Here is a 17,494-nt window from a genome sequence, read left to right as displayed (position 1 = left end):
CGTTTCTTATAAAAATAAGGAGATGAGGTATGATTGCCAATGAGACAACTATCCAACAAAGTTCAAATAAAGTGGATGTACGCAATAATAGGCAACCGTACGGACTTCAACAATGAGAAAACCCCACACCGTATAGTCGCCGGGCTATAAAAGGCCCCGACATGAAAAAAATAAAACAATTCAATTGAGAAAACTAACAGCATAATTTATAACAAAACAAATTAAACCTCTCCTAACCTGGGACAGTGGTGTAACAGCACTTAGTTTATTTTGACAAAATTGAACCAAATTGGCTGCTAAAAGCGAATTATTGTTTCACTATTTCACTTTCATTAATGATTGAACAAAATATGATTTTTTTTATATCTCGTAGCTAATGCCCCTCAGTTTAAAAAAGCAAAACTATCAGCAATATAAGATGTTATTTATGACCGTGATAATTCCTGTTTTGCCGCCTATTTTCTCAAAAACAAATAAGGTAATAGATAGGTAAAAAGTAAACTGTATATTGAAAGGGAACAAAATAAAGATACATAGGAGTCCCCTAATTTTCCTTTCTTAGTTATTTTTAATCCATTAATCTCTTTTACGTTTAAGCACTCCATGTTTCTCTTGTCATCAGTAACATTTTCATTTTTTTATGCTTGGGCGTGCAATGATAGTCCCATCCCCAAGAGCACACTAGTTTTATTGCAAATAAAAAAAGAAAACTTCTAGATCATAAACGGTTGTTTTTTCTTGTCAGTTTTAAAAGAAGTTTGTCCCCCCCCCCCCCCCCCCCCCCCCCCCCCCACACACACACACACACACACCTTCCAAACTGATTTCAGTTTACTCCTTCGGCAATCGGCACTGAATCGAAAATAGATATACTTTGTATACCAAACCACAATGCAAGTGTTATATTGTGTGATAATGTTAACGATTTATAACGTAACGTACAGAAAACTTTGTTGTAAAGTTGAGTTATTTATTCGTTTTGCATACAATTCGGATAACTGTACAAAACAAGCTCTATTTTTAACAACCATTTCCATTGGTTCTTTTACAGACAACGTACTTCCTGTGGCGTCTATCTTCTGTAAAGGTAAATTTCGTTGTTGTTAATATCCATTTACAATCACATTTTGGTGTATACATCAGTATATTTTAGATTCACATTTCAGTCATATAATCCATAATTTCATATTTTTTTCTCGTATCTATTAGAAAGACAAAGCAAATGTCGCCCTCAACAATGTATTGCCAAACTGGGCCCAAATACAGACGCCATTTTTTAAAGGAAACTTGAAAATGCATACCTTATAAATTACATAGCTGTATGAATTAAACATTTACACTGCATATGATGAAAAAACTTTATTTATTTGTCGCTTAAGCGTCAAAGAAATTTCCCTTTTCCTTCTTTAAATTTACTTCAAAATTGCACAACAAACCCGGTTTGTTGTGCAATTTTTTGCAATCTTTGAATAGTCGTGTGCCGGTTTGAAGGAAACCGGCACACGACTATTCTACGAACGAAAAAATACAACATTAGACCACAGGCACCTGACTATCTACCAACATTAATTGAAAGGGTCAATTGAAAGAAAATATGTCCTACTACTGTGAAGCCTTCCCGTGGAATTATAGTTATCTCGTACCATTGCAAACTCGTACCGATGTGAACTCGTACCACTAAAAACAAATTCGTACCAATGCAAACTCGTACCACTGATAACTCGTACCACAGTAAATTCATACCATTGTAAACTCGTACCAACTTATTTAAATACATTCAAATGTTGTTTAATGATGAATAATGCTGTGCACTTTTTTTCATCCCTGCAGTAGATAATAAAATTAACAATTGAGTTTCACTAGATGTGGTCCAATCAGGTACACAGTTTAAATAGCCTTTTATTGTCAGTTATCTATTGTCCTGTCAATCAACAGGTTGGGCTCAAGTCAGGAAAAGGGGGTATTCCCTGTTTTCAGGGTACACCCTAGTTTTCTAATGTTAAAAAACCCCAGTAAATAGGGACTTCTTTTTATACAACCGCAAAAAAATTTTTGTGGTCGTATATTGGTATGACGTTGGCGTCGTCGTCCGAATACACATTAGTTTTCGCACTCTAACTTTAGTTTAAGTGAATGGATCTCAATGAAATTTTACCATAAGGTTCAATACCACAAAAGGAAGGTGGGGATTGATTTTGGGGGTTATGGTACTAACAGTTAAGGAATTAGGGGCCAAAAATAAGCATTTTTGTAACTTCCAGACATAACTTGTGTGTAAGTGTATGGATCTCTCTGACATTGTACCACAAGGTTCCATATCACAAAGGGAATGCTGGGATTGATTTTGGGGGTAATTGCCTCCAAATTTTAGGAATTGGGGGCCAAAAAGGGGCAAAAAACAAGCATTTTTCTAGTTTCATGACAATATCTTGTTTGTAAGTGTATGGATCTTTATGAAATTGTACTACAAGGTTCCATATCACAAAGGGAATACTGGGATTGATTTTTGGGGTAATTTCCTCCAAATTTTAGGAATTAGGGGCCAAAAAGGGGCAAAAAACAAGCATTTTTCTAGTTTCATGACAATAACTTGTGTGTAAGTGTATGGATCTTTATGAAATTGTACTGCAAGGTTCCATATCACAAAGGGAAAGCTGGAATTGAGTTTGGGGGTAATTGCCCTAAACGTTTAGGAATTTGGGGCCAAAAAGGGGCCAAAAAACAAGCATTTTTCTAGTTTCCAGACAATAACTTGTGTTCAAGTGTATGAATCTCTCTGAAATTGTACTGCAAGGTACCATACCACAAAGGGAAAGCTGGGATTGAGTTTGGGGGTGATGAATCATAAGGGGGTTCAAAAAATTGGGGGGGGGGGATTTTTTTTTCCTTTTTTTTCTTAACATTTTCCATTTTAAATTGGTTATTTCTGATTTATATATAAAAGCAAATAATAATGATATGGTTTGAATAGGCATACATGTGAACCTCCCGACGGGAGTACAATAATCCCGTTTTCAGGGGTCTCCTCCCGACCTCCCGTTGAAGAGGAAAAAATCCCGTGTATGAAATTTTTCATGAATGAAAAATTTCTGCCCAACATATCATCTCAGGCATCTGGTGTAACTGACATTACCTGAAGTTATATTTTACCTGTAAATCAATTAACATGCATAATTATATGGCTTCACTTGTCAGCTTGGGTGTCAAACATACAGGTAATCAACGATTTTTACCTCAGGCTAACTGCCGTTGTGTAACAAAAACTGTGTATTTATTGGGTTACTTCCCTTGATTTATCCTGTTTTAAGTTACTTTCCTTTTAATAATGAAAATTTTTAAAAGAATATAAATAAAATATAAATTGAACAAATAATCATAAAAGGATGGTTATTAAATGATTTTAAATGTCTTAGGACAAATAAAAAAATAATAATTTGAAAATTATTTGAGGATTCTAGACTTCCTTTCAAGGCTTAAATTGAAATTTATATAATAACTATGACCCTAATTTTACAGTTAAAATGATTTTCTGAGTTTGCAAATAAAAACTATTTGCAAGAGAAAAAAAAAAAATAAAAACTATTTGCAGATAGCTAAACAAATGTTCTGGTTGCAATGATTGTTTTATAGAATATGAAGTAAAAAATTTAAAGAACATACTGGAAAAATACAATGTTAGATTGAACATGTAGAATATAAAGATGGAGAAACTTTATAAGTACAAGGGTACTATAAACATAATAAATTGGATGGAAAGTTGAAGAAAACACACTTTAAAAGACCATTTTTACAGCACACGGTTACATTTACAACAAAATTAATGTCGATTAAAAACCTCCTGATCTGAGTCCTAATCTCCTGACCAAAATTTCCCAATCTCCTGATCTGAGTTTCACAGTCCATCACATGTATGAATAGGTAAATTGAAAATTTTTAAGTTCTTAGACCACTTTCATTCTGTGTCAGAAACCTATGCTGTGTCAAATATTTAATTACAATCCAAATTCAGTGCTGTATCAAGCTTGAATGTTGTGTCCATACTTGCCCCCAACTGTTCAGGGTTCGACCTCTGCGGTCGTATCAAGCTGCGCCCCAGCGGAGCATTTTATTTCCTATTCAATTTATGGTATGAAATCTACTAAAGCGCAACTTCTACATGTGATAACAATGCTTTATGATAGCAAGTGTTTTTATTAGTTCAAAAATCCAGCTAATTTCAAGTCTAATTTGATGCTCAACTCACAACAAAACAATTCTTTTGTTCACCAATTCATACCTTGATAATCAATTATGAGATGACATAAAGATAACTTAATCACTTGGCCATTTAAATTCAATGAATAGAAATTTTCAATAGAAGTGAATATAATTCAGTTATGGTCAGTTACACCTGGAGCATGCAGCTTGGTCAATTGACTCCTTAACAAAAGATTTGTATGTGAGTTTTAGAAAAAAAAACAAGGATTCACTTATTCATATTTTGTTGTTCCTGAAATTCTTTAAGTATTTACAAATACTCCTGATGCAGTTAAAACATGCGCTTTATTTCATGCTTTAAATTGAAATAGAAAAAGGAAGTCCCTGTAAAACTAGGTTTTTTTAACACCAGAAAACTGGGATGTTCCCTGAAAACAGGGAATATCCCACTTTTCCTTAATTGTCCCCGACCTGATCAATACAGTTCACTTCAATTATTACCTGTGGGGAAGTTCTCAGACCTCTTTCCCAACTTTGTTTATCTTGGCACCTTCTGGAGGAATGAAAAAAAGTGTACTGCAAAATCCAGTTTAGTCTTTATGCCCCGTCGTAGCGGAGGGGGGGGGCATTAAGTTTTACCCTTGTCCGTCTGTCCGTATATCCCAAAGTTGGTTTCCGTTTTGTAACTTTAGTTTGCCTCAACCAAATGTTATGAAACTTATACAAAATGCTTATTTCCACAAAACACAGATCAAGATTGAATTTTGGTGGCGTCACTTTAACCGTTCTAGAGTAATGCCCCTTTACAAATGGAAAAATTGCTGAATTTTTCGTTTCCGTTCTCTAACTTAAGTTAGTCTCAACCAAATGTTATGAAACTTATACACAATTCTTATTACCACAAAACACAGATCTACTTTGAATTTTGTTGGTGTCACTTTTACTGTTCTAGAGTTGATCCCCTTTACAAAAGGAAAAATTGCTGAATTTTTCGTTTCCATTCTCTAACTTAAGTTTGACTCAACCAAATGTAATGAAACTTATACACAATACTTATTACTACAAAACTCAGATCAATAACAAATTTGGGTAATGTCACTTTTACCGTTCTTCAGTTATGTCCCTTTATAACTTTATATGATATGCAAGCGGGGGCATCATCTGTGTCCCATGGAAACATTCCCCATTTATTTATTTTCTAAAACTTAAAATGTATTTGAATTTTATTTATGTAGAGCATGCCTTAAAATATTTCCAGATACTCCGATTTGTCTGTACTCAGAGTAAATTTTAAGGTGAAAATTCAGCCATTTTAGCCAAAGGGTCCACATGAACCTTAATGCTGAAGCAAGTTAACTGCAAAGTTCTAGCAATGGAAACTTTTACCGTAGTCAACTTGTATCTGAAAAAGTGTCCAATATCCTTACTATGTCATGCATGTTATTTAAAATATATATATCTAATTTCGATATAGGATTTAAGTATTGAATTTGACCTGTTTTACTATATGGGGATTGACAATTTTTAATTACATGTATACATGGTTTTATTGATATGATTTACATGATTAACAAATCAACGTTTACATTAATCATTAAATTAGTCTGAGACAGTAAAAGAGTTTATAAAGTTGATCTTTTCTTATCAAATGAAATGACGCAAAAAATAATTGGTCTTGCATCCATCACTATTCAAAGTATGAAAATATCAATATTGTCAAAGTTAAATGGGAGGGAAATTGGGAATGACATGAAACAAAGGCATAAGCTATTTTGACCTCTGAAGATAACAAAGTATATTGATGCAAATTCTATATTGGAAAATCTTCATCAGACATGGGAAGATCCCTGCAAAAAATATTTACACTAAATAAAAAAAAAAAACAACAGACTTGATGTACAATGTAGGTTTGGGTGATGGAAACCAAGTTTTTAGGATGGACTTAGTTGACCTAATACATGTCTCTGATAGGCCAAAACTAACTTAACAGTTAAGCAGTGTAATATATGTGAACTACTGAAAATAATTGAATGTGTCAGTGTGGTCAATGATGCCTGCTTTTAATCTTTAATTATAGAAAGTACTACTGAGAGATTTTTAAATTTCTATTTAATTTAAGTTTATTTTTACTTGATTTTGGTTGTCCAAATATTACTCGCTTATTCTTGATGTAATAAAATCAGTTTGGGAAACAAAAATAGTCTTTAATGCATGATTTTTAGCTTCATCCCAAGAGTTTATATGAGGATTTTATCCCTGTATTTGGTTGCTGTAACAGTCTAAAATAACAACATTTTGTTTGTATTTGACAGGTTGTTAATAATTAACAAGAACTATTAATAAAACAATGGCAGACAATGAAGCAGAACTTTTAGATTACGAAGAGGAAGAACAAGAAACAACCAATGAGGGAGCAGGAGATGCCACTGCAAAGAAGGATGTGAAGGGAACATATGTGTCGATTCACAGCTCAGGGTTTAGAGACTTTTTGTTGAAACCAGAATTACTTAGAGCTATAGTAGATTGTGGTTTTGAGCATCCTTCTGAAGGTAACTTCAAGTTGAAGTTGTATAAGGTAGAGTTCTGGAGTTAAAATGAAAAAAAATTATTGTATAAAACTGACTGGGATGAAATGTCAAGCGACTTGATTTCCTTGTGGAAATGGACACCTTACATGAATTTGTATAAAAATCAGAATCTAGTGGTGCAATAATGATAAAAGAATGCACTTGTTGTTTGAATATGGATTCCATGCTTTATAAATTTCATATTTTAAGCCTTTATAAAAAGATTAAGAAACCAGAAAATCTGTACAGGTACATTGCAACAATGACTAGAGCTTAAATTGGAACATTTGTCCATGTTGTAAGGTGTATGTATCCCATGACACAAACTTCATATATTGATATATTATAATAATCAAATCATGCTTTAAGTTTTAACATATGCACATGTTTTGCCATTTTGTTTTCCAGTACAGCATGAATGTATACCACAAGCCATTCTGTCCATGGATGTCCTGTGTCAGGCCAAATCTGGTATGGGAAAAACAGCAGTCTTTGTACTTGCTACACTTCAACAGCTAGAACCAGTTGATGGTCAGGTAAATACAATTAAAGAGTAAAAATTAAAAAAATGCACCTGCAGTATTGTTTGAAAATTTTTGCTGTACTAATCAGCTTTAACCATGAATAAAAGTGCACAGCTGCAAAATTTATGAAGCTAATGTTTCATATTGGTATTATCAGTAGCAAATTCAGATTTTTTTTGGTAGTTGGTGCTTGCATGATAAGACAGGATTATGTTGTGTTGAAACCAGAGTTTGTGTTGATAAATAGAGTATGGAATGTAGAATCAAAAGGATAAAATGAAACTATTGTGAATCATTTGTTACTTCCCTGTACTACAGGGTACAAATATAAGTCGTGAATTTGGTGAGAATATTTTACAACAATATTTTGAAGGGTGAAGGTTGGAATTTCATAATTGAAATTCTAATAATAAAATTAAAGAGGAATATTAAGTTTTGGCTCCCTGAAAAGCTATATATTGTAATTCACTATGGCACAGATTGACTCGCAAAATGAATTAATAACTTAATCAAGTCCAGGGGGGTGGGGGATAAATCACTTGCTAAATGGTTTGGTCTACAACATTTTTAAGGTGAAATTGCATGACTAATGATTTTGTGTTCCATTTTAGGTTTCTGTACTTGTGATGGCACATACTAGAGAGCTGGCTTTCCAGATCAGCAAAGAGTATGAAAGATTTAGCAAGTACATGAACAACTTTAAGATTGCCGTATTCTTTGGTGGTATGTCAGTCAAGAAGGATGAAGAAGTCTTGAAGAAAAATTGTCCACATATTGTTGTAGGAACACCTGGTAGAATTCTTGCCCTTCTCAACAGCAAGGTTCTAGTCCTGAAGCATGTCAAACATTTCATTCTAGATGAATGTGATAAAATGTTGGCTGAACTTGGTAGGTTTTCCTGGAGTTACTAAAGCTTACTGTAAATTCAGAAATTATTGCGTGCATTTATTATTGCGATTTTGCCATTTTAGACTAAAATGCGATTTTAATTTTTGCGATATTGAGAAAAATCCTGTTTAATTCATATAAAAAATTTCAAAATGCGAGTTTAAATTATTGCGATTATGACCCTGTCGCATTTTTCGCAATAATAAAAACATCGCAATAATTTCTGAATTTACAGTATTTATAAATAATTGATTGAACACCTATATCTTTTACCCAAGTTGATATATATTATAGCAGTTGAGGAAATTGAACTGAAGCCTGACTAAAAGAAGTTTATCCCACAATGTTAAAATTGTGAGTTCACTTACAGTTCTAGTCATTATCCGAAGATAATTTGGTAGTTTTACTGAAGGAAAAACAATAGTATTTATGCCAAACTTAGATAAAACCTAATAAGAATTGAGTTTTATATGTATGGCAACATATATTACATTATTATTCCCATATTGATCCATTTTCATGATCAGAATGGTTGAGCTCACCATACAGATAAGAATGTGCATAAGAACATATATAAACATTTTTGGAGAGGTTGCTTTTTAAAAATTGTGCATATTTTCTATTCTATGCTCTCAAGATGTTGTTTCACAGTTTTTATATGCCCGTTTACGGGACGTATTATGGTATACTGTTGTCCGTCGTCAACATGTCGGACATTAACTCAAAAATGCTTTAACCAATTTGCATAAAACTTTGGTGAATTGTTTATATCTATTGACGTGAGCTCCCTTTCGTTTTTTATAAAATTTAGATTTTACGTTTCCGAGTTAAGGGGTTTTATTCATTAAAAAAAGGGGAATTTTCCAGTTTTTCGGACAAAAACTAAAAAATGCTTTCAGCAATTCTTATGAAACTTTGGTGAATTGTTTGTATGTATTGATGGAAGCTCCCTTTAGAATTTTATAAATTTTACATTTACATTTCTGAGTTATGGGGTTTTATTGATTAAAAAAATGGGTGATTTTCCAGTTTTCAGACAATAACTCAAAAATGCTGTCACAAATTCTCATGAAACTTTGGTGAATTGTTTATATCTATTGATGTAAGCTCCCTTTTTATTTTTATAAATTTCTAATATGACATTGAGAATTAATTGAACTTTATTTGTTTATAGTCTGACAACAGATTTACTAAGTATTGCACAACAGCAAGAAATCTTTAATTGAATATAAATTCAATTCATATAACCAATTTCAAGTTCTTTGACTACATTTATTCAGAAACCTATAATATGTCAAGTATTTAATTACAATCCAAATTCAGACCTGAACCAAGCTTGAATATTGTGTCCATTTTTGCCCCAACTGTTCAGGGTTGGACCTCTGGGCGTATCTAGCTGCGCTCAGCGAAGCAGTTTATTAGGGCCCAGCCGAATGGCGGCCGCCCTATAATGATCAGTCTGTCCGTCCGTAACAAATCGTGTCCGCTCTATATCTAGAGAACCGTTATGATTTCAAAGTTTATACTTGACATGTATATTAACCAACACTAGAGGGTGTGTCATAATGTATGTTCAATTTCCTAGGTCAAAGGTCAAGGTCAAAAACCTTGGTTTTAGGTAACCCCATGTCCTATGGTAAAGATTGTGTCCGCTCTATATCTTGAGAACCGTTATGATTTCAAAGTTTATACTTGATATGTATATAAACCAACACCAGAGGGTGTGTCATAATTTATGTACAACTTCCTAGGTCAAAGGTCAAGGTCAAAAACTTTGGTTTCTTTTGACAACCCCATGTCCAATGATAAAGATACAAATTTTTTACCACACATTATTCACAGCGGGGCCCACAGAGATGGCTCCCATCTCAATGATATCTAGTTGAAAGTGTTGTGACGAGCAATAAAAATTCTAATTCATAAATTGGCTATAAGAATAAAGAGATCTGATTGGCATACTTTAAATATTGGCAATATAATAAACATATTCTGATAGGCCAATAAAATTTAAATTCACTTGCATTATTGCATTGCAGCTTTTTGGTGCCACAATCTGACTTTCTACTGTCCCAGCAATTGATGATAGTTTATGTATAACCCAGACTGCAAATATAACTTAAAAAGTATACACACACAAAACTTGGTAAAACTTCCACTGACATAATGTGTATGAAGACCTTACAAATCAGATTTTAAATTCTTCAGTTTGTGATTTATTTATACACATGCCAGTTTCTTGTGTTTTCAGATATGAGAACAGATGTACAGCAAATCTTCAGAGCAACCCCACACGAGAAACAAGTGATGATGTTTAGTGCCACCCTCAGTAAAGAGATCAGAGCTGTCTGCAAAAGATTTATGCAAGATGTAAATACCTGTTTACCCCTCAAACGCAGGAGATTTTGTGGTTGAGGACTACTACGTTCTTTGATGTTCATCGTTAAAGCCGATTGAATACTTATATTATTGTATCTGCGTTGGAAAGTTCTTGGTGCAAGATCTGCGTTTTGAATCTGAAGATGATGCCTGTTGTGAAGGATATAAATAACAAGACCAAGTTGATTAACATTACAGAAATTCAAACTTTACAGTTATTTACCAGTATATTCAAAGGATAGCAAAATTATAATTGTGGCAATGCATTTCATATTTTTAAAATTCTTATTTAAGCAGCTTGGATTTTATTTCAAATTTTATTCTAAGTGCAGAATCTATGGGAAAGAGAAAAAAAAAGAATTAAAAAGTTATAACCCTGTTTCTGGTTTGACTGAAGACTGAATTGTTAAAGTTGAAATTGTAAAATGTATTAGGAAGTACAAGTACTGGTCTATTGCAGGTAGTTATTGAATTTTGAGAAATATATTAAGAAGTTACTTCCATGTTAAAAAATTGCAGATAGTTGAAAAGAAATTGTGTTTGCCTTGGAAATAGAAGGGTGGTTAAGTACATGTCTTTAAGTCTTCAGTGAGTTCTTGCTTTTAAATAACTGGTGGAGTTGCTCTTTTTTAAAGATTGCTTGGTTGGGCAAGATAATTGGAAAGTTTACCACATCTTGATGAAAAGATAATTGTGGATTAATGTTGTCGTGCAAAATTATTTATGGTTTACTTGTTGGATAGTTGATGTCTAGTTTTGATGACTTGAATTTGGTGCAAAAGAACCTCTGGTGTCTTGAAGAGTTGTTGTCTAACTGCCTAGTTGGGGGTCTGGTTTTAGGTAGGTTGTCTTAAGATTGATGTTTTTTTTAAGGGGCGCGTCCGGTCAACATGGATGTTTTAGAGGCACACAAGTTCCCTGAGCTCTGAAAGCGATGGGCAAGTGTGTCTCATCCGCCGAAGTGAACAACTTGTATCGCGAGCAACGTTGGATGAAGATATGAATACAAACTTTTAGTGACATTAAATTACAATGTATCTTGTTGATACAGGACTTACTGAACTAAACATTTTAAAGTAATATTTGTGTGTGAAGTGAAAGACATTACAGAGAAATCAATTGACAACTTTAATGTGGAGTACTACCTGTGCACAAGAGCTTTCCACGTTCAGATTTAATAGATTTTTTTACATTGCCTGCATTAGTAAGGTGCTGGCAACATGTTCAATATTTCATCATTTGATATTAATGAAATAGCAGATTTTATAGCAAATTTATTTTTAGTTTGAATTTATGGATCACCACTTTTGTTTACAATTAATGATTATTTCTAGCATTATACATGTTGTACAAATTGAAACTGTTGACATTATTTTTGTTTCAAAATAATTTAATTGGAAAAAAATTCTCTTCAAGCCTCATCAATTAAGTTGTTAGTTTATTGGATTTTGAAAAGATATGAAAGAAAATGATTCTGTAAAGTGTGGCAAAATTATATTTAAAAAAAAATTGAGTAAAAAATCCAAAACTATAAATCTGATTGATGTGGCTTAATGATAATTGATTTGCTTGTATGTTTTTACTATTGTTACTTTTAGCCGATGGAAGTCTATGTTGACGATGATTCCAAGTTAACACTCCATGGTCTTCAGCAACATTATGTCAAACTAAAGGATAATGAAAAGAACAGAAAATTATTTGAATTGCTTGATGTTTTAGAGTTCAATCAGGTTGGATTGTTTACCCATTTTTTAGATGAATTTAGATTATTTGATTATGATTGGTTAACATTTTATGCTGCATCATTGTATTTAAAGTTGTTTTGTGTATTTACTGTTATGTATAATTTTTATGCCCCTGTCATAGTGGAGGGGGCATTAAGTTTTACCCTTGTCTGTCTGTCTGTACATCAGTATGTCCCAAAATTGGTTTCCGTTCTCTTAATTTTAGTTTGCCTCAACCAAATGTTATGAAACTTGTACACAGTGATCTGGAAGGATTTTTTCTCTATGGGCCCAGGGCCCCCCAAAAATAAATTCAATGGGCCATTTTTAGAATTAATGGGCCATGATGTCAAATGAGTGGGCCATTCGTTTACAATATAAAAAAAAAGTAAAAAAAGTGTATATTTCACTGTACTTACAAGTATGATTCTAATTAATATCATGGATACTGTTCCTGTGATTTTGTAATTTCAATTTCAATGAATATACAATAACTTCTTCCAAACCGGGCAATATTTACGATAACCTTTATTTACAATGTTAAAACTGGTACTGTTTCCTTGTTCATGTTCATGTTTTTTTTTACATTAAATTTGGGTCTTCGTCGATACCATACTTATTCCAGACGTTCCGTATTAGAGGACGTTTCTGGCATTTTCTCTGCACTTGTATTATTATTACTTCATCACGATGACAAGAATAACAGTAGAGAGCAACGTTAATTGATAAGACACAACAACAATTCGCTGAAGGCATGTTTACAAAATGTCAAAACGAGCCAAAGACCAAAAAAAATTGACAAGGACAGTCAAGCCCCTTTTATGGAGACAAATACTATGCTATTCATAAAAAGGCTTTTGGATTTTTCAATCGAAACAATAGCAAGCTTACTTAAAAGATTATAATTAGAGAAGAATTCTCGCCTGTACTAGCCAATTTTTACAAATTTAAAGTTGTCTATAAATAATTATATCATGAATGATGGTTAATTACGTTTTTTGGGTAATCAGTCATACCGCATGTTGCTATTATTACCATAGGAAAACACCCGAGACGTCCCAAAAATATATAGGTGCTCCTATCATTGGAGTAAACACTACACAGTTGTGTACTCACACATGGCGGCACGAAATACGATCGGAAATCCATTTGACGATATCTCAACAATTCAAAACAAAGTGAAAAATATCCTGCGCCACGCGGGCGCTTACATTTGTCACTCTATGCGCCATTTCTGGTCGATAAGCGCAATTGGCGCAAGGCGCACGTCCTTCCCGATCACTGTGTACACAATGCTTAATACCACAAAACACCGATCAAGTTTTAATTTTTGGTGGCGTCACTTTTACCCTTCTAGAGTTATGCTCCTTTACAAATGGGGAAAGTTGCTGAATTTTTCGTTTCCGTTCTCTGACTTTAGTTTGCCTCAACCAAATGTTATGAAACTTATACACAATGCTTATTACCACAAAACTCAGATCACGTACAAATTTGGGTAGCGTCACTTGTACCCTTCTTGAGCTATGTCCCTTTATAACGTTATATGCCAGCAGGGGCATCATCTGTGTCCCATGGATACATTCCCCATTTATTTTTCTTATTCTAAATGGATACATCAAATTATACAACTTTTCAAAAGCTGCCCATTTTATATAGGAAAATTATAAATTTTGAGTTGGAAATTGACTTGTTCATAGCTTTGCCACTGCAGAACATATACATGTATCTTAATTTCATCAACACAAATAATCAAATATATTTAAAATAAGATTAAATTTTCCAGTGTGATTAATTTGATTTTTATCTGGTTAATGCTTCTTGAACAACCTACATAAAACACTTGATTTTCCATGCAGTAATTTTGACTACCAAATTTTGGGAGAATGCCTCTGTTGTCTAACTAGTTTGAATTCTATTACTACAGACAGAAATTTGACAAAGTAATTACTTAAAAATATTTGATTAAGTTGACATGGTTGATTTAAAGCAAGCTGCCTAGATGGTTTGATTAAAGAAATAACAATATATTCTAATTTAGATCAGACTTGGTCTGCATCATCACAAGGATCACTTAGTTTCTGTACTACATATTCAATATATTGACTTCATTTAGGGAAATATAACTTTAACATATTGCATAAAGAGGTGTGCAACACAGGCTCCGTAGAGATCTAGTGAACAATTAATTAAACCAACATTTTTATTTTATTTAAAAAATCAGAAGTGTAATGAACTTGTGTATTAAACTTCCAAAAATAATACTTATTTATATGTTTTTTGTAGGTCATAATATTTGTGAAGTCTGTGCAGCGTTGTATGGCCCTTGCCCAACTGTTGGTAGAACAGAACTTTCCAGCTATAGCAATTCACAGAGCTATGACTCAAGAAGAAAGGTAAGAAAAATGAGTGATGTGCACGGAGACTGCCATGCATCATGCATGTTTAAGATCCTTTTTGTAGATTTAAAACTAAAGTAGTTGCATGTTGATGTTCCAAAAGGCTAAATTTTACCTCTTCCAACACTCACAAAAACAGCAGTTAATAATTTATAGTTCAGTTTTATTTCCATATGATTTTATATCGTTATTTTCATGTTCATATCTGAAGGGCTTTAAACAACAATCAACAAAGTAAAATGAAAATGGTTTTACAGTTGGAAATGTAAAAACATTCCTTCTTTTTAGATCTTTAAAATCCATTTATAGAAGTTTTGATTTGCTGTTTTATTTTTATAATTTTACATTTATATATTTATAGGTTGTCAAGGTATCAGTCATTCAAAGATTTCCAGAAAAGAATCTTGGTTGCTACGAACCTGTTTGGTAGAGGAATGGATATAGAAAGAGTCAATATTGTCTTTAATTATGACATGCCAGAAGATTCAGACACATATTTACATAGAGTAAGGAAGTTCTTGTACATACATTTATTTGTGTGTATTCACAACATTAAAAAAGGCTCATATTATTGAAGAAAATTTCAATGATTTTACATATAATTAGTTTTCTCAATCCCAAAAATGTCAAACATGCAAGATTTTTTCCCCCCTTTGTTTTACTTATGAAAATTCCTGCTTGGCTTTGTCAGTCAGATTTGTACTTTCTCTTCCACCTTCAGAATTGTTTGGGGCCAAAGTATCAAAATTTGAACTTGCATGTATACAATATCGAAGAAATTTGTCTCAAATTGGATTGGTCTTCTGGGTATTTTTCTTTGGTGAGAGCTGTGTGGTGTATAGCAACAGATTTTGCACAAGTTTGTATGGCTTCTTTTAAGAAGTGTTTTCTTAGTTCATACAATTGAATTATTGTGTTTCTTGTTTCAAGCACAATACTGTTCACAATTACTTTTGATCTACATTTGTTCATTACTTTCATGTTGACATGTTGCTATAGTTACATAAAGTGACCAACAAAGGATTTTATGAAAATTAGTGTGAAATGTGGAAGTTGCACAAGACGAGTGTGGTTAGTAAGATTGAAAACATTTTCAATGAACACACTTGATTTTTCAGTTCTAGTTCACCAAAAATATGAATTAATGTTTGTTTATTTCAGGTTGCCAGAGCAGGAAGATTTGGTACTAAAGGCTTGGCCATCACATTTGTCTCAGATGAAACTGATGTTAAAGTTCTCAATGATGTACAAGAAAGATTTGAAGTGAATATAACAGAGCTGCCAGATGAGATTGATATATCTTCTTACAGTAAGCATTGTTTCTTTTACAATAATATAGTTTTGTAAGGAATTGTAGAAGTGAAATCTGTGTATCCAAACTCCTTGTGAACCAGTAATCAGACTAAACATAATTTGCATTTTAGGACATCCCATTATTCTCAACAAATTTTACCAGTGCCCAACCAACTTCTGTTTTTCCTGTTTTATTTTTAAAAACAAATTTTGATACTGTACACAATGAACATTTCCATTTATTGCACCTAATATTAAGATATGTTACAGGTTAGTTCATAAAAAAAATTGGAGGTCTATGATGGTATGCCTCAGACACTACATTAAATTCTATTGAAACACTTTATAAAGCTATGATTGAAGAAAGGGGAAACATTGCTAGCAAAAGTAATTTGTTTTAAAAAATATATTGGATCAAGTTCACTATATGTAGTACATATCTACTTGGCAGAAAAAAAGTAACATTGGCAAGCACCTTTAGAAAAAGAAAATCAAACTGATAAGGAAGGCATGTTCAGATTTTTTAAAGTGATAATGGCATTAAGTGTTGTAAGTTACAACCAGAATATGGTATTCTGCAACCTTAGGTCATGTTTTCTTATAATATTTAAACTAAGATGGCACTAGAAGAAAATTTAAACATAAATCAGTCCTTGTTTGAAAAAAGCTAATAACCTGAGGATTAGACTTATCATATTTTCTTCTTTCTTTTTCAGTTGAAGGAAGATGAACAAACTGTGATCTTTATAATGTTTGGAGGAATTATGGACACGTCATGGAATGGCATTTTATGTTGACTTTATCATGTGGGAACAAAACTCTTTTTTCTTGTGAATCAATTTAAACAAAACTGTGATCATTTATGAAATTGTTTTTTGTCATAAAGAATGAAGTACATAAAGATAATGAGAGACTTCAGATGTTAACATGTCCAATGTTTTTATCACATCATTTATATTGTAAATAAACCATCTTCATTCATATACTGTAAATTGATAAAAAAAAAGAAAAAAATTGCAGATGTTTTAGTTTTGATTATTTCTAGGGTTTGAGATTTGCAGACAGGAATAAAGAATATTTTTTGAAAATTATGACATTGTCTGAATAGTTTTTCTTTTATTTTTTTCATCTATAATGATATATTTTTGGCTGTCAAAATATTGGTTCAATGAAAAAGTTGCAAACACAGCAAATAAAAGAATTTTTTTCTTTTTCCATCCACTGGCAGTGAAGATGAACTGATAGTCAATGTGGATAACAGGTGGTCATGATACATTATTTTCACTAAGATGAAAAAAAATTGTAAGTTGAGAATTTTCCGTCTTTTGCCTTCTAAGGACTAGTTAAAATAGACCTCATTTTGTTGAAATTTTCCAATTGTACGCTAGAAATAATTCTTTGGTCATCTGATGTCTCAAGTTTACTTCAAACAACTTGGCTCCCACTGATACTATGCCATGGCTAAAAGAAATGTTTATACTGATTAGAAAAATCTTTATAGCAGATTATTATGCCCCCGCTGTAGCGGA

At 32.7% G+C, this 17,494-nt stretch overlaps 1 protein-coding gene across 1 annotated transcript; it reads left to right on the top strand.

Moving 5' to 3' along the window:
- The first annotated feature begins 1,038 nt into the window (after window positions 1-1,038).
- Window positions 1,039-17,056, top strand: LOC127729358 (spliceosome RNA helicase DDX39B). The gene is made up of 10 exons (XM_052237133.1): window positions 1,039-1,087; window positions 6,510-6,746; window positions 7,173-7,300; window positions 7,900-8,176; window positions 10,425-10,543; window positions 12,151-12,282; window positions 14,560-14,669; window positions 15,034-15,178; window positions 15,834-15,981; window positions 16,682-17,056. Exons 2-10 carry the CDS (start codon window positions 6,545-6,547, stop codon window positions 16,693-16,695), a joined length of 1,275 nt encoding a protein of 424 aa, XP_052093093.1. The 5' UTR covers window positions 1,039-1,087; window positions 6,510-6,544; the 3' UTR covers window positions 16,696-17,056.
- The last annotated feature ends 438 nt before the right edge of the window (window positions 17,057-17,494 follow it).

This window comes from Mytilus californianus, unplaced genomic scaffold (assembly GCF_021869535.1).
Source record: "Mytilus californianus isolate M0D057914Y unplaced genomic scaffold, xbMytCali1.0.p SCAF_2, whole genome shotgun sequence".
In the NCBI taxonomy this organism is placed as follows: Eukaryota; Metazoa; Mollusca; class Bivalvia; order Mytilida; family Mytilidae; genus Mytilus; species Mytilus californianus.
Note: the sequence above shows the minus strand (reverse complement) of the source record. Positions and strands in the feature narration are given on the sequence as shown.

What these genes read in the sequence shown, in the direction of transcription:
- LOC127729358 (XM_052237133.1), top strand. Translation starts at nt 6,545, where the DNA reads ATGGCAGACAATGAAGCAGAACTTTTAGATTACGAAGAGGAAGAACAA. An exon ending in GCAAAAGATTTATGCAAGAT is followed by an intron (nt 10,544 to 12,150) that starts GTAAATACCTGT and finishes TGTTACTTTTAG; the next exon opens with CCGATGGAAGTCTATGTTGA. An exon ending in ATGTTTTAGAGTTCAATCAG is followed by an intron (nt 12,283 to 14,559) that starts GTTGGATTGTTT and finishes TGTTTTTTGTAG; the next exon opens with GTCATAATATTTGTGAAGTC.